Source organism: Rhinopithecus roxellana, chromosome 11, assembly GCF_007565055.1.
Source record: "Rhinopithecus roxellana isolate Shanxi Qingling chromosome 11, ASM756505v1, whole genome shotgun sequence".
Taxonomy (NCBI): Eukaryota; Metazoa; Chordata; class Mammalia; order Primates; family Cercopithecidae; genus Rhinopithecus; species Rhinopithecus roxellana.
The window spans coordinates 24,823,460-24,846,292 of NC_044559.1; the positions used below are offsets into that span (position 1 = coordinate 24,823,460).

Consider the following 22,833-nt stretch of genomic DNA (forward strand, 5'->3'; position numbering starts at 1 on the left):
AGACAATTTTACAGCCAGTCTTCATTATAATTTAGCAGCAATTAATGTGCAATTATAACCTGTTACCAAAAATTGAAAGTACATTACATGGATGGAAATTGTCTTTTCGACTTCTTAGTTTATGGCTGGTTTTAGGATGTTTTACTGAAAGAAGCAATTACTAAAAGAGTACTTTTAATTGTTAATGAAATGCTTATCTTTCTTTGTTCCCACGTGGATTTCTACATTTGAATAAGGTTAATAAGAAAGATGTTAAGTTAAACCTACAAGCCTTAGTATCCCAAGGCGCAGCGGGGAGCCCCAGGTTTCCCCCACTCCATGTCCAAAGTCATCTACTTCTTTTCATCAGGACCCCGAGTCCCTACACATGGAGAGGAGAGGAGGGAGCTATCAAAGCAAGATAGGATGACCATGTTTCTCTTTTTCACAACGCTGGGAATACTCCAAAACTTGTCTTTTCTCTCTCTTCTGCCTTTACATGGAAAGTATGTTTCCTCACCAAGACCTCTATACCCTTGTTCTCCTCACACAACTTTCAAGCCTACGAAAACAAATTGTGTGTTCTCTGGGGACGTGAGCATCATTCATTTGCCTGAATTCCCATCTACGTTTCATCCCTTCTATCAAGTCAGCTACCACCAAGCCACGAACCTGCACCATCGCATTTTAAACCTAGACTCTCACGTGTTCAGGGCTGTTGTAGCATCATCGACTTCGGTCTTTCCCAAAAGTCAAGAAAAGAAACAAATGACAAATGACTGGATTTTAACAACTGTGATTCAGAGATCATTTTAGAGTCTACTTTCCCAGGTCTCATCTTACCTGACTTTCACAACAGTCCTGTAAGTTAGAGAATGCAGTAATTGGAAACTGAAGCTCAGAGGGGCTAATTCGTCTGCCCATATTTCCACAGTTAGTAAATGTCTGTGAAATAAAACTAGAGCTAGAAATTTCTGTCTCCAAATGCCATGCCCTTACCATTGACAACAGTGTGTTGCTGCATCATTTGCAAAACCTAAAATTGTTGAAACCCTCCATCATATGCCATCTGGTGTCCTTTGATATAAAAGCCACGAAATCAAGTGGGAAAAGTAAATTTTGGAGTTAAATCTTCCCTAGTAGCTCCAAGAATCTGACAAAGTTATTCTTTGAACTCGGTGTTTGTTGTTGGTGTTGTTAACTTCTGTCTGGCAGAGCGTGATGAGCTAAGAATTAAATTAGATAGTACAATTAGGTCACAAGTGTAAAGTAGGTAGCAGAGTGTATGACACATAGAAGGTCATAAAATGTTTCATTCCCATTTTGGTGTCCTTTAATATAACAGCCATGAAATCAAGTAAACTTCGGAGTTAAATCTTTCCCTAGTAGTTCCAAGAATCTGAGCAAGTTATTCTTTGAACCCAGTGTCAGTCACATTGTAGGACCTACTATGTGCCATACATTCTGCTATGAATAATTCATTGCTGTGTTGTCAGAGAAAATGGTGATTATTTATTTATTTTTTCTTTTGAGACAGAGTCTCACTCTGTCGCCCAGGCTGGTGTGCAGTGGTGTGATCTCGGCTCACCACAACTTCCACCTCCCAGGTTCAAGCGATTTCCTCACCTCAGCCTCCCGAGTAGCTGGGACTACAGGCGCCCACCACCATGCCCGGCTAATTTTTGAAATTTTTTTTTTTTTTTAGTCAAAGACGGGGTTTTGCCATGTTGGCCAGGCTGGTCTTGAACTCCTGACTTCAGGTGATCCACCTGCCTCAGCCTCCCAAAATGCTGGGATTACAGGCGTGAGTCACCGTGCCTGGCTGCTGTTTTTTTTTGTTTGTTTGTTTTTTGTTTTTTGTTTTTAAGTACACAAGGAGAACTATATCCCTCCATTCTTCTTTTGGCCTGGAAAAACTGAGTAAAATATAAAGCTAGGATTTATGTGCACTTGCAGTGATGTTTCAAGTACAATTTCTCCTCTCCACATTCAACTCTTCTTTCTTCACTGTGCACTCTATCTCTCTGGATTTTTATTATACCCTCACTCAGGCCCCTGAGCAGGCAGGGCACACTTTTAAAAACCCATTCAATTGCTTAATAATTTTGTGAAACCCTTGGGAAGAGTACAAAGATAGTATGAAACAGTGATGTCATGTCCGAAACCAGTGAAGTGCTCCATTTTGTCTCAGGAATGACCTGTGCAGGATGGGTGGGGGTTGGAGAAGGAACCTCTTTTCCCACCCAACACAGGTGTCTCTCAGGACTTTGTCTCTTTTTTAAGAAGTAGGAATCCAAATTCTAAAATAAAGTTACTTCTTCCCTTTCCTTCCAGGTCTTCCTGGCAGAATTCAAGAAAACCAATCAATTTTTCGCCATAAAAGCCTTAAAGAAAGATGTGGTCTTGATGGACGATGATGTTGAGTGCACGATGGTAGAGAAGAGAGTTCTTTCCTTGGCCTGGGAGCATCCGTTTCTGACGCACATGTTTTGTACGTTCCAGACCAAGGTATGGCTTCTGCTCTGACAACCCTACTTCCGCTCTAACCTGTCTCCGCGTGGTACCTCCAATGGCGCCCTCGTTAGGAGAGGCGAGTCTTGCCTCCATATTTACCTTACATTTCGGTGTACCTGCCATCCATCAAACAAGTTTCATCCCTTCTACACACCATGGAAGTTTTACTTAGAATGTTTCAATGTCGTTGATTGGGAAGGATCTTTACTTCTAGATTTGTTTGTCTGTTTTCTGTTTTTTAGAATTTGGTTTCATTTAGCATAACAACCGGGCTTCTCAGCAGTCCGTGACTTTGGGGGAAAACGTGACAACTGTTTGTTCATCTGCCCTGCATGTGTTTGAAGAGATAAAAGTTGGAAAATAGATCAAAATTCACGTACACTATTATTTTTCTCTTCAAGACTGGCAGAAAAAGCAGCCTTAGAGTGGGCTCATCAGTGAGCAAGCTCTTGAGCCGGGAGGTGGAGGTTGGATGCGTCTGCATTCCCACTCCGCGTTGGGACACTTTCCTTAGGCTGAATTTGCCAGAAGGCTGTGCCGTTCTAGGAGGACTTGCATTCTGGTCTCCTTTTTCCTTTAAAAAAAAAATCCTTTTCTTTTCGGACTCAAAATTCTTTCAGGATCATTGTAGAAAATATTATAAACTCAAAGAAGAAAATCACTTGCAATCCCACCACTTAGATATACTCGCCATTAATACTTTGAAGTTTCTCCTATAGATTCTCTCTGCAGTGGACTTTTAAAAACAAAAACAGCAACCCGCTGTAAATATCTACTGCTCGGTACTCTGCGTTTGTTACACTCTATTTTGTACATTTTCTTACGTCTTTGGATATTCTACAACGTGATTTAACTAGAACATCTCTAATTTTTTGTTCTGATTTAAATAACACTAAAATGGACATCCTCAAAGATTAGTTTTCACGCACACGCATTATGACTCTTCTCACCTGGTTTATCTCCTCTCTGCCACCCCATCCCAGCTGTCCACCACCTGCACTAATTCGCAGTCCCAAGTGGGGCCATTATGACTAAGGTCCAAAGAACACGAGGGGTGGAGGCTTTTCTGTTTTCTTTTTTCTTTCTTTCTTTCTTTCTTCTTTTTTTTTTTTTTTTTTGAGTTGGAATCTCACTCTGTTGCCCAGGCTGGAGTGCAATGGTGCCATCTCAGCTCACTGCAGCCTCCCAGGTTCAAGTGATTCTCCTGCCTCAGCCTCCCAAGTAGCTGGGATTACAGGTGTGCACCACCATGCTCAGCTAATTTTTGTATTTTTAGTAGAGACAGGGTTTCACCATCTTGGCCAGGCTGGTCTCAAACTCCTGATCTCAGGTGATCCACCCCCCTCCACCTCCCAAAGTGCTGGCATTACAGGCATGAGCCACCGTGTCCAGCCCTTTTCCTACTTTCTATCTCAAGCCATGATGACTGGAGAGTGATTGAAAGAAAACTTCCAAGGTGACTTGAGCCATGGGAAGAATTAACGAGGGAACCAGGGAATGAATGAGGAAAGTGGATGGCAACTGGGCCATCCATCACCACCTCTGCAGTTCCCAGTAGATTCTCAGCAAATGTTCAATAACCAAATCAATGAATAAATGCGCTTACCTAAGATAAAGAGAAACCAGACCATGGCAAAGCACTTACTGAGCATATGCTGGGCTCAAAGCACTGTGGAGGATACAGAAGTATATAATACAGCTCCCGACCTTGAGAACTTCACACTCTAATAAGAGTCAAGGCTATATTTCTAACAGGATGAGTAGTATTAGATCAGAAGGCAGACACAAAGTACCAGAGCTGAGAGAAACTGGAAACGGGAATTTCAATGGGCAGAAAGGGTCTTGGGCATGAAATGTGTGGCTGCAGGAGAGGAAGTAGAAAGCAGTGAGGTGTCCTGATCAGCTATTTAGGAGAATGCAGGCCCACTTCCTGCTGCAAGAGCAGGCTGGGACTTCCCATGATGAAGGCTAGAGAGATTTTGCACTAGAAACTCCTCCTGGAGATGATAAATACCCATTGGCCTGGGAAGGTGAAGGTATGTCATCTGCAGGCAAAGTAACAAACTCTGCCACCATCTCCATGCTGTTGGGAGGGTGAAGGTGTGTCACCTGCAGGCAAAGTAACAAACTCTGCCACCATCTCCATGCTGTTGGGAGGGTGAAGGTATGTCACCTGCAGGCAAAGGGACAAACTTTGCCACCCTTTCCATGCTGTTGTCTAGATTTTCTGCACACCTGGTGGCTCCCTGTAATCTTTTCCCTTTGCGGTATTTTGGGGCTTGTAGCAAACTGCTAAACACACTTTTTTTTTTTTGCCATAAATAAAGACTTTTATGATAAAGCCTTCATAATAGTGAAAAATTGGAAACAACACAAATGCCTAATGATAGATTTATTGAATAAATTATTATATGGTCAGAGAAAATAATACTATATAACCATTTTAAAAGATGGTATAAATGTTTAAATATTAATATAGAACGATGTTTATGAAATCATAAGTGGGAATATATAAGATTTCCTTTTAAGCAAGAACATATGCATGCATAAGCATGAAAAATAATGAAAAACTGACAGTTGTTAATTGGGAGGTAGGATGATAAGTGATTTTATTTTTATTATGTCTTTCTGTATGTTACTATAAACACACTTTAGACTGGGCTTCTGGGCACTTAGGCAGTTGTGCTTCTCTTGGTGCCTTTCCCCCAATTTTTTTTTGATTTGCATGTATGATGGTTTTTATGTCTTATGGGAAAGGCTGTTGGGAATCCCACTTTGTAGAGGATCGGTGTGCTCCCTTCTCTTGCCTGTCCATCACAGCTTCAGGCAGCATTTGCTTCTGTCCCTCTAATGAGAGATCTCCTTAACCCATTTATGCCTGAGGTTGCAACTTGTTGATTTTTGAAATCAGACCTTGGCGATGACCTTGAGCAGTAGGATATAAATAACTCCCACTTGCTTAGCGTTCCAATAATGGAACGCTAGGCATAAATGAGTTCCATGCAGCTGGGATGCTTTACCAAGACCTGAGCAAAAAGTGCATCCACAGCATCAATGCTGGGAGAGAGAAAAAAAAACTTCAGCAGAGAATGTGCACATGAAATGTAAATCTGACTGGTTCAAGACTCAGATTTCAAGGAACCAAGACCTTTTAGAAAGAGAGGAAAGAAAGAAAGGAAGATGCTTGAATCACCTTTCCCAACACCCAAGTTGTTTTTTCTGAGATGTCTTATTATTCAAACCTTGCTTGTCAAAGTAACTGATTAAATACCACAAGTGAATGCAAAAGGCAACAATTGATACTTGATATGGATAATGCTTTGTTCTGGGAACATGTTGGGAATGACCTTTCTTGAGAGGACAGTTATCTGTGTATACTAGTGAAGACATCAGATAAGATAAATTAACTATGTACTTCTCCAGGGCATTGTTATTTTTTAAAGGAAGTTATTCATCTGTTCTCTTCCTCCAAAGAGAGCGCCTGTTGAATACCAGATTATTCAGGAGATTCTGAGGACAGGTATTCACTTGTTATTAATCAGGGGCATTTGGATTAAACTGTTAAAAGTTTTTAAATTTCATAGATGAGGGATATATCACCTATGGAAGGGTGAAAATATGATAAAGCCATTTAGGAAGCTACAAAATGTGAAAATTCCTGTGGACTTGGATTCTGAAGTTCAAGCCCCGCTCTGCTGTTTATCAGCAGGGCTCTGAGGCACCCACTTTACCCCTGCCAAGGACAGAGAGTAAGAGTCACAGGCAGAGGGGCTGGGAGCTGTAAAACCAGGGTCCCTAATGGGATGGTACTGTCTGGGGCCAGAGATGTACAGAATAATTCATGGAATCTGAGCCTGAATCTGAATGAGGCTCAAATCAAAAGAATCTTCAAAATGAATTTTCTGTGTGCTAGATCAAGATGACTTTGTGCATCATCCAGGCTCTGACATAAATTACTGGCTCAGGGTCTAATGTAGATGAGCATTCTGAGAGGCTGCTGTCTTTGCAAGAGAAAAGAAGGGCTAGCTATTATTTCTTTTACTTTTTTTCTAACATTTCTTTGTTATAATATTTACATTTTCTGTCTTACATGAAAGTCTGCAGGGCTTGAAATTGCACAATCCCTTCTCAGTACCCACTTCAGTGCAGATGTCAGCCAACTTTTGCACTACTAGATTTCCAGCTTAGATTTGTAATAGTTTCCATGACTTACATTTTAAAAAGTAAAAAAAATAGGAAAATCCAAAATAAAATTTGTCTACAAGAACAGTTGTCATAAATTTTTTAACTATATCCACTTACAAGTAGATTTAAAACAATTAGAAAAAAAAACCCATAAAACTTTGAAATACTCAAAGGGAAAAACAAATGCTGAAAAAAAAACAATTTCCCTCTTTTTAATTATGCTGCAGTAAAAGAAAAATTAATAACTCAAGTATCCAAAGTTTCTGTGCTCTATCTCTGATAAAACTATTGAAAAATAAGATTTACTTCCAAAATTTGTCTGGAAACTAAAGATGCATCTAACACTGTAAGGATGCTATTTCTTTTTAATTTCAAGGAAATAATTTTCCCTTAAAAATTAAAAGTGAACTAAGGTCTACCTTCCTCTGTGTCTCCTTTGAATTCTGAAAGGCCGATCTGTATTCTGACATTTAAGAAGTGTTACTATTTCTGTAAACTAGTTCAACCATTGTCGAAGACAGTGTGGTGATTCCTCAAGGATCTAGAACTAGAAATACCATTTGACCCAGCCATCCCATTGCTAGGTATATATCCAAATGATTATAAATCATGCTGCCATAAAGACACATGCACACGTATGTTTATTGCGGCACTATTCACAATAGCAAAGACTTGGAACCAACCCAAATGCCCATCAATCATAGACTGGATTAAGAAAATGTGGCACATATACACCATGGAATACTATGCAGCCATAGAAAAGGATGAGTTCATGTCTTTTGTGGGGACATGGATGCAGCTGGAAACCATCATTCTCTGCAAACTATCGCAAGAACAGAAAACCAAACACCGCATGTTCTCACTCATAGGTGGGAACTGAACAGTGAGAACACGTGGACACAGGAAGGGGAGCGTCACACACTGGGGCCTGTCATGGGATGGGGGAGGGGGGAGCGATAGCATTAGGAGATATACCTAATGTAAATGACGAGTTAATGGGTGCAGCACACAAACATGGTACATGTATACATATGTAACGAGCCTGCATGTTGTGCACATGTACCCTAGAACATAAAGTATAATAAAAATAAAATAACATACATACTTTGAAAAAAAAAAAAAAAAAAGAAGTGTTACTGTTTCACACCTAAGTAGCTCTAGATCCTATAGGAACATCTCTGTCTCCGGGTCGTCCCCTCAGGTTGGATTAGAGGGCAGGCAGCTGTGGTTTTGCAGGCCTCTGAAGAGTAGCCTCCCAGAGTGATGCCAGGAGGCCGAACGCTAGTGTTCCTGGATCCACATCACTGCCCTTGACTCCCAGACTCCCAATATGCACCAGTTGAACATTCTTGGTCAGTATCACTTTGAAATTTTTCTTTTATGAAAAAGAAAACTGAGTTTCACTTTCTATTCATAGAACACACAAAGCTCTACTTCCGGTTATGGCTTCAGGGCGTGAGTGTGTGAGTTACTTTGAGCAAGTCACCTAACATTTCTTTGTGACATTGGTTCTCCTTTTTTGCTTCCCAAAGGATAATGTAAAAAAAAAAAAGTAATAATAATAATAATAATAGTAATAATAGCACTTGCAGAGAAGTTCGGATCCTTTTTGGAGAAAATACCATACTAACTATAAGGTATTATTATCATTTAAAATTAAAAAGAAAAACTCCTTCAACTCGATAGTTTTTAAAAAGTATGTCATCCTGGTATTTCCATAATTTTAAGGCAAAATCCATCCAAGAAAGTTTTTAATTTCAAACATTTTACTCAGAAACTGCTTCACCTGAAGCTCTCAAAAATGCTTCAATCCATGAACCCTTCAGTTGAGCTAGGAGCACTGGAAAGTATCACAATTGTAGCAAAGAAAAGAAAACCCACGGAAACCACATCCTCCAAAAGACATGTCTCTGCAGTAAGACAAGAATTAACTTTTTATGCTGCCCCCATCTGTAGTGACAGATAAACCTCTTTTCTTTAAATTCCTCTGGCAGCGTTCTGATCCTGAGAACGCTTACAAGATGTTATTTTGGAAACTGGGGGTCACTTAGACTTTCTGCAGATTCCCCTGCTATGCAACCAAACTGTGATTTGGCAAATGTTAGATTTATATCAAATTTACAAAAATGAGTTGATTTACAGCTGTCAACCTGAAATAATCAAAAAGGCCAGAATCTAATTTAAAGAGCACTTATTCAGACTCAAAGTTTGAGGATGGCCCCACCTGGAAACACCCCAAAAGAATGGTGTCAGAGTTGCAAAGGAGGGAACTTTCGAGTTTTATTTCCATAGGGAGAGACAGAGGCATTTTAGCAGGATTACATTTTTCATGCAAGGCTGATGCATAGTTCCAGGAACTTGGTTACAGGCAGTGTTTCTTTTTGGGAAAGGGACATTTAACATCTTTTACAGAGTGTGCTATAGTCATGGGTTTTCTGTCATCTGGTCTAAGGAAAATAGGACAAAAAAAGGGGAAGGTAATCTTTAACAAGATTCATTAATTAAGAAGGCAGGAGGCGGCTGGACACGGTGGCTCACAACTGTAATCCCAGCACTTCGGAAGGCCACGGCGGGTGGATCACCTGGGATCAGGAGTTCAAGACCAGCCTGGCCAACATGGCGAAACCCCGTCTCTACTAAAAATACAAAAATGAGCCGGGCGTGGCGGTTGGCACGTATAATCCCAGCTACTCAGGAGGCTGAGGCAGGAGAATCACTTGAACCCAGAGGGCAGAAGTTGCAGTGAACTGAGATCATGCCACTGCACTCCAGCATGGGTGAAAGAGTGAAACTCCGTCTCAAAAAAAAAGAAGCCAGGAAGTGTTTGTCGCTGACATTGTTTAATTCTCTCTAGTCCTTGTACAGAACAGGAGAAAAAATAAAGCAAGTTAAACTACAATCTGAGAAACAGAAGTTGTAACCATATGTGACTCAGATCACAGTCACATCTCTCTCAACGCGTAAAACGCATTTTAGGAATTCCAACAGCTTTTAAATGCTATTTATTTTCACACAGTAATTTATGGGAAATTAATGTTGCACTCACAATGTTTGCTTAAGGTTTTCTCATCCAAATACACAAGAGATAATCGGCAATGAGTGAACACATATTCAAGAATTCTTGGACTGGAAGAACAAGACACTCACTCAGTGCCTCTGAAATGCCGCATCTTTCCTACATGCCTGCTTTCTAAGTTCACAGATCTGTTCTCATCTTGCTGTGACTCTGTAATATTCTTCCAGGCTCATGGCCCATATTATCTGTCCATTCCTTTGTCAGCTGTTCTCATGAAGTCCCAAAAGTATTGTCACCAGCTTCCCAGAAGACATGAGCATTTGACATCTCCCTCAACAAAGTGCCACAGGAAAGTGCCTGTCCTCTGTGAATCTACGATCCCTCCTTTTGTTTTGTCTTTTTGTTGTTGTTGTTGTTGTTGTCGTCATTGTTGTTTTTGTTTGTTTGTTTTGAGAGAGAATCAAGGGAAATGCTTGAGCCAAAGATGGAGAAACCAGACGAGAGGGAGGCTATTCAGGTTGTAGTCTTTTCGGATAGGCTTCTTTCACTTAAGAATATGCGTTTAAGGGTTTTTCTTTTCTTTCTATGGCTTGAGAGCTTATTTTTCATTGCTGAGTAATATTCCATTGTATGGACTTACCACCATTTATCCATTCACCTGTTGAGATGCATCTTGGTTGCTCAGAACAACTAACAACTAATGATTTGTTATGTTCTTTTGTTTTTCTTATAATGACAGACTCCATGGATCAAGAATTTTAGAGTAGGGAGGGGTGGCAGAGGTTATCAGGTCAGATCCCCTCACTTTGCAGCAAAGGAAATGGAGCTCCAGAGAAGATAGCTAGCTGGTCACAGTAGAGTGCTCTTTTCTGTGGTCAATCCAAAAGCATTAGTAAAGTTGAGACTTCAAGATACCTAAACACAAATCCAACTCACAACTTATTTAATTGGAAAATTATTCATTCCATGCCCCAAACCTTATACCCAAGCAAGAGAGGTTCTGCCCAGCTGCTCACTTAGAATCCTCCCTTTGGCCTTCCTCAAACTGTAGTCCTTCCTATGAAGCCAAGAGGTCATCTCTGTTCCTAAACTACTCCCCATGACCTCAGAATTCCATACCTAAACAGCCTCAAGCCTGTGTATACATCTCCCCAGCTTCTGTCCTTGAAAGGGGCAGGAGGGGACTTTCCCCATATGGCCAATTAACAGGTACAGAATTTTGAGGGATCCTGAATTTGTCACTGGCCTTCTTGGTCATTATGAAGTTATATTTCCTGAGAGACAGAGAGAACGTATAGGAATGTAGAGCATATTTAATTCAATTGTTAGTGAGCTTGATTAATAACACTTAAATCTGGGGACCCATGGTGTGGTGCCTCCCTTTGCACACTCACTCCAAATCTTGCAAAGGTTGGGGCTGTCCTTGTTCTGATTATAATGCAACTTAATGCTTTTCTTCCCTGTGATAAAATAATAACAATGTATGTGATAAAGTTAATGTGTAAGGAATACTTGCCGTATGCCAGGCACAAGGCTAAATACTTTACATGGATTATTTATTTTTAAATATGAATGATAGCTTCTCTTTCTTCTTCAGATCAGAATTCCCAGCTCTTTCCATTGGCTGTCACAGGAGATGTCCCAAAGTAGAGTTGAATTCTATCTCTGGTTTCCATCTTGGTATACAATGGTCTTCGCTGTTACAACATTTGTTACATGTGCTTAACATATGATACTTTGAAAGATGTGATGGTAAATTTAGATGTTTTGTCATAAATATTTTTATCTTAGTTTTATTTATTTCGCAGAGATGGCAAATATTCTCTTGCGTAAAATTTAGTACGTTGGTTTACTAGCCTTCGGAAAAAAAAGATACCTCAACAAAATGACTATCATTATTCTTTTCCTTCTTTTCCCATCTTACTTTTCTGGAGAGGGAGTCTATACATCTGACCTTATTTGCATGATATTTGCCAAGTTCTCAGTGCATTTACAAAATTAACTGTTATTAGTTTGATAAAAATCATTAGTTAATTTCTTTGATGCTATAAACCCATCATTCATCCTGTAATATACGCACATTTGGCAGCCATTTCCTTGTTTACTCAGTATTTGACTAGCTGTGTTGAATAGTCATCACGACTAAACACTTTTCCGTTGTCTTTATTTTCATTCTCTCATTTGAAAAATGGCATCACTGTAAGAAGAAAGCAGTGTAGAAGCCAGGTTGTGTTAAATAACTTTTGAGGCCACTTTTACAATTCACCCTTTACTAATTCTAGAATATTCACAAAATGTTCTATGCCTCCCTCTAAAGAACTATCTTGTGTTTTAAGTAGTGATATATTTTGACAGCTCTAGGACCTTTAACTCCTCCAAATGATATTCATGTATGTAAATGCAGTCCTATGAGAATTATACAACTGATTTTGTTAAATCTATCACTTTGATCTTGTATTTAGTCATCTTTTTTTTTTTTTTTTTTTTTTAAGACAGGGTCTCACTCTGTTGCCCAGGCTGGCTTTGGGCTCCTAGGCTCAAGTGATCCTCCTGCCTCAGCTTCATGAGTAGCTGAGATTACAGGCCTGCACCTCTGCGCCCAACTTAAATACCACTTCTTTAAAGCATCAATAACACGAACATATAAGAGTCATACAGCTTTGATTACCCGCCTGTCTACAGAACCTCAACATTGTTTATTGCTTTCAGTTGTCTGGAAATCACAACAAAGCTGTAGGTAATGGTGACTCATTTTCATGGACAGGATTCGTTTTTCAGAGGAGGAAACTGAGGCCCTGGGATGGTGGGATTGACCTGATCACACAGCTGATTAGCGACAGTCTTATTTGTCACCAACTAGAATCTCCATTCGACAGATGCTTTGCCAGGAGTTGTTGACAGTCGGCAAGACTGGGATGCCTTTGGCAAGTCCCATCTCCCAGTGCCATCACAGCTTCAATTCTCACCCACCAGAAAGAATCATTTGCTTCAGTTAATGTATTACCTGCCATAAAGATGTGAGGTCTAGACTAGTAAGTCCCATTTACAATTAACCCAACACAGGCCCCATTCTCTCTCCCTTCCCACCATCTCTCTCTCTCTCTCTCTCTCTCTCTCTCTCTCTCTCTCTCTCTCTCTCTCTCTCTCTCTCTCTCTCATCTCTATCTCGCAGGCCTGCTTTGTATCCTCTCTTTCAGCACGTGGCCAGAACCTAAAGGGCAGCCCAGCAGGAGGGAATCTAACTCTGTTTTCCTCTTTCTTTCAAGAGCCATGGGCCAGAGAACTGTTCATTTGCTTCTTCTGGGAAGTATTTGCTGGTTTTTGGATTGGTTTTGGTTCTGTCTTTCCTGTTTTAAATCATTTCCTAGAAGGACAGCTGCCATCAGTTATCAATTGCCCACTGAGGGCGAATGCAGAGCTTCATTTCCACACACACTATTTTGTTTAATACCCACAGCAACCCTAGGAGGTAGGAGTATTATTACCCCATTTCACAAATAAAATGAAGCTCGGGAGAGGTTAAGTCACGTCTCCAGAGTTACAAATAGAGGGGCTTTGAACCCAGGGCTGAGCAAGGATGAAGCCCACATTCTCTGCAGTTACCCTGAGTCTCATTCTTCTTGGTTTGGTTCTATCTACGCCAGCCCAGGGCGTTTTCAGCAGGCAGACACTTCTTTTTGCTGGCAGTTCTGCAGAGGTTCTGGTCAGCTGTGGGTTGCCTTCAACTCTGAACACTCCTTCCCCAGCTGTTTATGAAAGTTTGAGCCTATTATATTTGTATTTTCCTTTTACGATGGCATTTTGGATTCAGCTTTTAAAAGGCTTATCCATCCCTCAAAATGTGATCCTCAAAATCCAAACCTCAGGACTGTGTAGTTTGTATGTGCACACATTTGTGCTAATTTTATCACAGAGCTATCTCTGTGGCCCAGAGTGGGCCCAAGATATCACAGATGACTCGATTCCCAGGCTTTCCAAACAGAGGAGCATCCTCTAGAGAGACAGTAGGTCCTCCAGGCCGGATCACCTAAGCTGGACTTCCAGGCATGGACCATCCCTTCTCCCCTTCAAGAAACCCACGTTTGACCAGGCATTCATCCAAGCCAGAGGGTTAAACTGATGCAAAATACCATCACAAAGGACAAAAAACAGTCAGTGTGATTTTCCCATGCTGTGGCTTAATATAAAGATTAGAACCAGAACAGATACTGGACAGATTTATTGTGGAGCCTGCAGTTCTCTTGGGAGGATTAAATTTGGGGCATCCAACATGCTATACATCTCCATTGCTGTTTATTTATTTATTTTTTCTTTATTTTTTTTATTATACTTTAAGTTCTAGGGTACATGTGCATAACGTGCAGGTTTGTTACATATGTATACTTGTGCCATGTTGGTGTGCTGCACCCATCAACTCGTCAGCACCCATCAATTCATCATTTAGATCATGTATAACTCCCAATGCAATCCCTTCCCCCTCCCCCTCCCCATGATAGGCCCCGGTGTGTGATGTTCCCCTTCCCGAGTCCAAGTGATCTCATTGTTCAGTTCCCACCTATGAGTGAGAACATGCGGTGTTTGGTTTTCTGTTCCTGTGATAGTTTGCTAAGAATGATGGTTTCCAGCTGCATCCATGTCCCTACAAAGGACGCAAACTCATCCTTTTTTATGGCTGCATAGTATTCCAAGGTGTATATGTGCCACATTTTCTTAATCCAGTCTGCCACAGATGGACATTTGGGTTGATTCCAAGTCTTTGCTATTGTGAATAGTGCCGCAATAAACATACGTGTGCATGTGTCTTTGTAGTAGAATAATTTATAACCCTTTGGGTATATACCCAGTAGTGCGATGGCTGGGTCATATGGTACATCTAGTTCTAGATCCTTGAGGAATCGCCATACTGTTTTCCATAATGGTTGAACTACTTTACAATCCCACCAACAGTGTAAAAGTGTTCCTATTTCTCCACATCCTCTCCAACACCTGTTGTTTCCTGACTTTTGAATGATTGCCATTCTAACTGGTGTGAGATGGTATCTCATTGTGGTTTTGATTTGCATTTCTCTGATGGCGAGTGATGATGAGCATTTTTTCACGTGTCTGTTGGCTGTATGAATGTCTTCTTTTGAGAAATGTCTGTTCATATCCTTTGCCCACTTTTTGATGGGGTTGTTTGTTTTTTTCTTGTATATTTGTTTGAGTTCTTTGTAGATTCTGGATATTAGCCCTTTGTCAGATGAGTAGATTGCAAAAATTTTTTCCCATTCTGTAGGTTGCCTGTTCACTCTGATGGTAGTTTCTTTTGCTGTGCAGAAGCTCTTTAGTTTAATTAGATCCCATTTGTTAATTTTGGCTTTTGCTGCCATTGCTTTTGGTGTTTTAGACATGAAGTCCTTGCCCATGCCTATGTCCTGAATGGTACTACCTAGATTTTCTTCTAGGGTTTTTATGGTATTAGGTCTAACATTTAAGTCTCTAATCCACCTTGAATTAATCTTCGTATAAGGAGTAAGGAAAGGATCCAGTTTCAGCTTTCTACTTATGGCTAGCCAATTTTCCCAGCACCATTTATTAAACAGGGAATCCGTTCCCCATTTCTTGTTTCTTTCAGGTTTGTCAAAGATCAAATGGCTGTAGATGTGTGGTATTATTTCTGAGGACTCTGTTCTGTTCCATTGGTCTATATCTCTGTTTTGGTACCAGTACCATGCTGTTTTGGTTACGGTAGCCTTGTAGTATAGTTTGAAGTCAGGTAGCGTGACGCCTCCAGCTTTGTCCTTTTGACTTAGGATTGTCTTGGCAATGTGGGCTCTTTTTTGGTTCCATATGAACTTTAAAGCAGTTTTTTTCCAATTCTGTGAAGAAACTCATTGGTAGCTTGATGGGGATGTCATTGAATCTATAAATAACCTTGGGCAGTATGGCCATTTTCACGATATTGATTCTTCCTATCCATGAGCATGGTATGTTCTTCCATTTGTTTGTGTCCTCTTTTATTTCACTGAGCAGTGGTTTGTAGTTCTCCTTGAAGAGGTCCTTTACATCCCTTGTAAGTTGGATTCCTAGGTATTTTATTCTCTTTGAAGCAATTGTGAATGGAAGTTCATTCATGATTTGGCTCTCTGTTTGTCTGTTACTGGTGTATAAGAATGCTTGTGATTTTTGCACATTAATTTTGTATCCTGAGACTTTGCTGAAGTTGCTTATCAGCTTAAGGAGATTTTGGGCTGAGACAATGGGGTTTTCTAAATATACAATCATGTCATCTGCAAACAGGGACAGTTTGACTTCTTCTTTTCCTAACTGAATACCCTTTATTTCCTTCTCTTGCCTGATTGCCCTAGCCAGAACTTCCAACACTATGTTGAATAGGAGTGGTGAGAGAGGGCATCCCTGTCTTGTGCCAGTTTTCAAAGGGAATTTTTCCAGTTTTTGCCCATTCAGTATGATATTAGCTGTGGGTTTGTCATCAATAGCTCTTATTATTTTGAGGTACGTTCCATCAATACCGAATTTATTGAGCGTTTTTAGCATGAAGGGCTGTTGAATTTTGTCAAAAGCCTTTTCTGCATCTATTGAGATAATCATGTGGTTCTTGTCTTTGGTTCTGTTTATATGCTGGATTACGTTTATTGATTTGCGAATGTTGAACCAGCCTTGCATCCCAGGGTTGAAGCCCACTTGATCATGGTGGATAAGCTTTTTGATGTGCTGCTGAATCCGGTTTGCCAGTATTTTATTGAGGATTTTTGCATCGATGTTCATCAGGGATATTGGTCTAAAATTCTCTTTTTTTGTTGTGTCTCTACCAGGCTTTGGTATCAGGATGATGTTGGCCTCATAAAATGAGTTAGGGAGGATTCCCTCTTTTTCTATTGATTAGAATAGTTTCAGAAGGAATGGTACCAGCTCCTCCTTGTACCTCTGATAGAATTCAGCTGTGAATCCATCTGGTCCTGGACTTTTTTTGGTTGGTAGGCTATTAATTATTGCCTCAATTTCAGAGCCTGCTATTGGTCTATTCAGGGATTCAACTTCTTCCTGGTTTAGTCTTGGGAGAGTGTAAGTGTCCAGGAAATTATCCATTTCTTCTAGATTTTCTAGTTGATTTGCGTAGAGGTGTTTATAGTATTCTCTGATGGTAGTTTGTATTTCTGTGGGGTCGGTGGTGATATCCCCTTTATCATTTTTTATTGCGTCTATTTGATTCCTCTCTCTTTTCTTCTTTATTAGTCTTGCTAGCGGTCTGTCAATTTTGTTGATCTTTTCAAAAAACCAACCCCTGGATTCATGGATTTTTGGGAGGGTTTTTTGTGTCTCTATCTCCTTCAGTTCTGCTCTGATCTTAGTAATTTCTTGCCTTCTGCTAGCTTTTGAATGTGTTTGCTCTTGCCTCTCTAGTTCTTTTAATTGTGATGTTAGAGTGTCAATTTTAGATCTTTCCAGCTTTCTCTTGTGGGCATTTAGTGCTATAAATTTCCCTCTACACACTGCTTTAAATGTGTCCCAGAGATTCTGGTATGTTGTATCTTTGTTCTCATTGATTTCAAAGAACATCTTTATTTCTGCCTTCATTTCGTTATGTACCCAGTAGTCATTCAGGAGCAGGTTGTTCAGTTTCCATGTAGTTGAGCAGTTTTGATTGAGTTTCTTAGTCCTGAGTTCTAGTTTGATTGCACTGTGGTCTGAGAGACAGTTTGTTATAATTTCTGTTCTTGTACATTTGCTGAGGAGTGCTTTACTTCCAATTATGTGGTCAATTTTGGAATAAGTGCGATGTGGTGCTGAGAAGAATGTATATTCTGTTGATTTGGGGTGGAGAGTTCTATAGATGTCTATTAGGTCCGCTTGTTGCAGAGATGAGTTCAATTCCTGGATATCCTTGTTAACTTTCTGTCTTGTTGATCTGTCTAATGTTGACAGTGGAGTGTTGAAGTCTCCCATTATTATTGTATGGGAGTCTAAGTCTCTTTGTAAGTTTCTAAGGACTTGCTGTATGAATCTGGGTGCTCCTGTATTGGGTGCATATATATTTAGGATAGTTAGCTCTTCCTGTTGAATTGATCCCCTTACCATTATATAATGGCCTTCTTTGTCTCTTTTGATTTTTGATGGTTTAAAGTCTGTTTTATCAGAGACTAGGATTGCAACCCCTGCTTTTTTTTGTTCTCCATTTGCTTGGTAGATCTTCCTCCATCCCTTTATTTTGAGCCTATGTATGTCTCTGCATGTGAGATGGGTCTCCTGAATACAGCAGACTGATGGGTCTTGACTCTTTATCCAGTTTGCCAGTCTGTGTCTTTTAATTGGAGCATTTAGTCCATTTACATTTAAGGTTAATATTGTTATGTGTGAACTTGATCCTGCCATTATGATATTAACTGGTTATTTTGCTCGTTAGTTGATGCAGTTTCTTCCTAGCCTCGATGGTCTTTACATTTTGGCATGTTTTTGCAATGGCTGGTACTGGTTGTTCCTTTCCATGTTTAGGGCTTCCTTCAGGGTCTCTTGTAAGGCAGGCCTGGTGGTGACAAAATCTCTAAGCATTTGCTTATCTGTAAAGGATTTTATTTCTCCTTCACTTATGAAACTTAGTTTGGCTGGATATGAAATTCTGGGTTGAAAATTCTTTTCTTTAAGAACGTTGAATATTGGCCCCCACTCTCTTCTGGCTTGTAGAGTTTCTGCCGAGAGATCTGCTGTTAGTCTGATGGGCTTCCCTTTGTGGGTAACCCGACCTTTCTCTCTGGCTGCCCTTAAGATTTTTTCCTTCATTTCAACTTTGGTGAATCTGGCAATTATGTGTCTTGGAGTTGCTCTTCTGGAGGCGTATCTTTGTGGCGTTCTCTGTATTTCCTGAATTTGAATGTTGGCCTGCCCTACTAGGTTGGGGAAGTTCTCCTGGATGATATCCTGAAGAGTGTTTTCCAACTTGGTTCCGTTTTCCCCCTCACTTTCAGGCACCCCAATCAGACGTAGATTTGGTCTTTTTACATAATCCCATACTTCTTGCAGGCTTTGTTCATTTCTTTTTCTTCTTTTTTCTTTTGGTTTCTCTTCTCGCTTCATTTCATTCATTTGATCCTCAGTCGTTGATACTCTTTCTTCCAGTTAATCGAGTCGGTTACTGAAGCTTGTGCATTTGTCACGTATTTCTCGTGTCATGGTTTTCATCTCTGTCATTTTGTTTATGACCTTCTCTGCATTAATTATTCTAGCTGTCAATTCTTCCACTCTTTTTTCAAGATTTTTAGTTTCTTTGCGCTGGGTACGTAATTCCTCCTTTAGCTCTGAGAAGTTTGATGGACTGAAGCCTTCTTCTCTCATCTCGTCAAAGTCATTCTCTGACCAGCTTTGATCCGTTGCTGGCGATGGGCTGCGCTCCTTTGCAGGGGGAGATGCGCTCTTATTTTTTGAATTTCCAGCTTTTCTGCCCTGCTTCTTCCCCATCTTTGTGGTTTTATCTGTCTCTGGTCTTTGATGATGGTGACGTACTGATGGGGTTTTGGTATAGGTGTCCTTCCTGTTTGATAGTTTTCCTTCTAACAGTCAGGACCCTCAGCTGTAGGTCTGTTGGAGATTGCTTGAGGTCCACTCCAGACCCTGTTTTCCTGGGTATCAGCAGCAGAGGTTGCAGAAGATAGAATATTGCTGAACAGTGAGTGTACCTGTCTGATTCTTACTTTGGAAGCTTCCTCTCAGGGGTGTACTCCACCCTGTGAGGTGTGGGGTGTCAGACTGCCCCTAGTGGGGGATGTCTCCCAGTTAGGCTACTCAGGGGTCAGGGACCCACTTGAGCAGGCAGTCTGTCCGTTCTCAGATCTCAACCTCCATGTTGGGAGATCCACTGCTCTCTTCAAAGCTGTCAGACAGAGTCGTTTGCGTCTGCAGAGGTTCTGCTGCCTTTTTGTTGTTTTGTTTTTTAGCTGTGCCCTGTCCCCAGAGGTGGAGTCTACAGAGACAGGCAGGTTTCCTTGAGCTGCTGTGAGCTCCACCCACTTCGAGCTTCCCAGCGGCTTTGTTTACCTACTTAAGCCTCAGCAATGGCGGGCACCCCTCCCCCAGCCTCGCTGCTGCCTTGCGGTTAGATCGCAGACTGCTGTGTTAGCAATGAGGGAGGCTCCGTGGGCGTGGGACCCTCCCGGCCAGGTGTGGGATATATTCTTCTGGTGTGCCCGTTTGCTTAAAGCGCAATATTGGGGTGGGAGTTACCCGATTTTCCAGGTGTTGTGTGTCTCAGTTCCCCTGGCTAGGAAAAGGGATTCCCTTCCCCCTTGCGCTTCCCAGGTGAGGCGATGCCTCGCCCTGCTTCGCTCTCGCTGGTCGGGCTGCAGCAGCTGACCAGCACCGTATGTCCGGCACTCCCTAGTGAGATGACCCCAGTACCTCAGTTGAAAATTCAGAAATCACCGGTCTTCTGTGTCGCTCGCACTGGGAGTTGGAGACTGGAGCTATTCCTATTCGGCCATCTTGCTCTGCCTCCCATTGCTGTTTAATTAATAATCACTAGCAACATAGTCTTCTTCTCACCCTCATGGTAGTAAACACTGACTGTGCCCTGTGATCTCTTAGACTTTAACGGCCTGTTCAACCTCCCAGTGTTCACCACTAGTGTGGCGTCTGATTTAGAGCTGAGAACACGTGGGAAGGTGTGTGTAATGCATGGGAATGGGGCTGAACTGTTGCCTCCAGTCCCCTCCCACCACTTTCTCCACGTCTAAATTGACAGTGTTAAATTCTGAAATGTCAGCCTTTCTAGGAATTTGTAAGCATCCGAACACTTAGAAGAAACCATTCACTCAAGCACTGTCACAAATGGTTTTGCTCTACACTTTCATACGCTTTGCTCTCCCAAGTACTTGAAAGAAGATTCTACCTTTGTGGCTTGTATAGGGCCATTATAGTTTTGAGTAAAAAAGTGAGGTTAGAACAGAAGCTCTTTCTATGGTGCTGATGAGAGCAAGAGGTAGCGTGAGAAAGCAGGTGTGTGCAGGCAAGACCAGTGATGACTCTCAAATTGGGTTTGAAATCTCAGTGTTAAGTGATGATTTATGTCGGCTGAGAATTTGGGCCTATCCAGAAGAGAAAAGGGTGGGCTCCAGTTAAGTATATATGGAATTAGTAAATCAGATCAGAAACTAACATTGAAAAAAAATGGACACTTACCTTGACCTGGATTATTGAGATAATTGCCACAATACTTGGTTTCCCCATTCTGTGGCGACCAGGCAAGAAGTCTGACTGTCAGACCAGAACAACGTTTCTACCATTACCTCCTATGCCCCACGGCATCGGTTGGGTTCACATCAAAATGTAAAGGTTAATTCTGTTAAGAAACCACCCAGGTAAGAATTTCCGGTGCAAATTCATGCCCAGACGCACCAAAAGTCCCCACACTTTATGGATTACTGATTCTGTGATGTATTACAACCCTTTAAAAATCAGGTTGCTCTAAAGTGTTATAAATACATTTATTTTTAAAAAATCATTGTCTCACATCATTGAGGAGCTGAGGCTGGTTGCAATCCTGGCTGCCTCTGATATGCCCACCACAGCGTGAAGGCCACCCAGCCCTTCTGACTGTGGCCGCTCGAGGGCTCTGGCTCTGCTGACATACGTCGTGTCCTCTGCCAGAAGAACTCCATCATAAACTGTAGCTTGCCTCTGCCGTGAGTTAAGTCAGGACTGGAGAAAAATGAGGTTAAACTTGATTGCAAGCTCCAGGGAGGAATGACTGGCATGTCTTGCCCACTCCCCACCATGCCATGCACGTAGAGTATGCTCAGTAGCTAATTACTGAGTGTTGAATGAATGAATGTTTTCAAGCTCCACCCTTGGAGTCAGAGACCAAAACACATTCTCCTTATCACCCTGCACCCTGTCACTTTCGGTAAGTACATGATCGGCACATGCTAAGTGCCCTGAGTGCCCGGCACCATCCCATTGTCTGGCCAGCAGGTCAACTGGACTCTCCCTTGTGCCCCAGCTCATCTGCCGGGTTGTAACACGCAAGCATCTAGATGTCACACAGCATCCCACCTAGAGTCCCCAGGCTTCCTGGTGCTCAAAAATATAGATTGGCTAAATGATTTTGACAGTCTTCTGATAAGTGATTTCACAACAGAATTGGTTCCCCTGAAATGATCTAATCCATTTAAAAAGTAGTCTTGCTTGTTGTATTTTCTCTAAGGACCTAAAAATTGGAACTGTGACTGGGTATGGTGACTCATGCCTGTAATCCCAGCACTTTGGGAGGCCGAGGTGGGCGGATCACCTGAGGTCAAGTGTTCGAGACCAGCCTGGCTAACATGGCGAAACCCCGTCTCTGCCAAAAATACAAAAATTAGCTGGGTGTGGTGGCACATGCCTGTAGTCCCAGCTACTAGGGAGGCTGACGGGGGGAAATTGCTTGAAGCCGGGAGGCGGAGGTTGTAGTGAACCGAGATCGCGCCACTGCACTCCAGCCTGGGAGACAGAGTGAGACCCTGTCTCGTACCAAATAAATAAAAATAAAATGAAATAAAAGTTGGGATTGTCTTGTTTTTCCACAGGAAAACCTCTTTTTTGTGATGGAGTACCTCAATGGAGGGGACTTAATGTACCACATCCAAAGCTGCCACAAGTTCGACCTTTCCAGAGCGACGTAAGAGCCTTTACAGGGTTTGGGGGTTTTCCATTGTTCTTGTCAGTTCCCACATGATTGTTTTTTTCTTTTTTCCCACTTGGCGTGCCTGAATCCCAGGGCCAGGGAAACCCTCGGGAATACATCAAGCAAGGCAACAGTTTTCCCAGGTTGTGAAACTGAAATTCGTGTCAGTTTGGTTTCATTTCTCTGTGATTTGAAACTAACTACTTAGTTTCTTAAGGAACCTCCGGATTCATCAGGCTTCTAACCAATCTGAGCACAGAAGCAAATATGTGCCCTTTGGAAAGGAAGCAGTGAAATGGACCGCAGACCTCAAGGGTAGTCCCCAGGGATGGAGCTTGTAGCTGAGGCCTCTCATGGAAAGCCTGATGTGGAGGCATAAATCTTTAAGAAGCAGGAAGAAGCACTTACTCTATCTGAGAACAAAGCTTCACCTTCCTCGTGCCAGGCAACCTGAGACACATGGGGATGGGGCACGCTGTGTGTACCT

At 41.6% G+C, this 22,833-nt stretch overlaps 1 protein-coding gene across 4 annotated transcripts in view; it reads left to right on the plus strand.

Moving 5' to 3' along the window:
- Window positions 1–22,833, plus strand: part of PRKCQ (protein kinase C theta) — a 157,565-nt gene that overhangs the window by 98,612 nt on the left and 36,120 nt on the right. For all 4 annotated transcript variants that reach the window (XM_030940712.1, XM_030940711.1, XM_030940714.1 and 1 more), the window contains 2 exons: window positions 2,314–2,487; window positions 22,249–22,340. In XM_030940712.1, coding sequence (XP_030796572.1) covers window positions 2,314–2,487; window positions 22,249–22,340 — 266 coding nt within the window. The remainder of the gene's footprint in view (window positions 1–2,313; window positions 2,488–22,248; window positions 22,341–22,833) is intronic.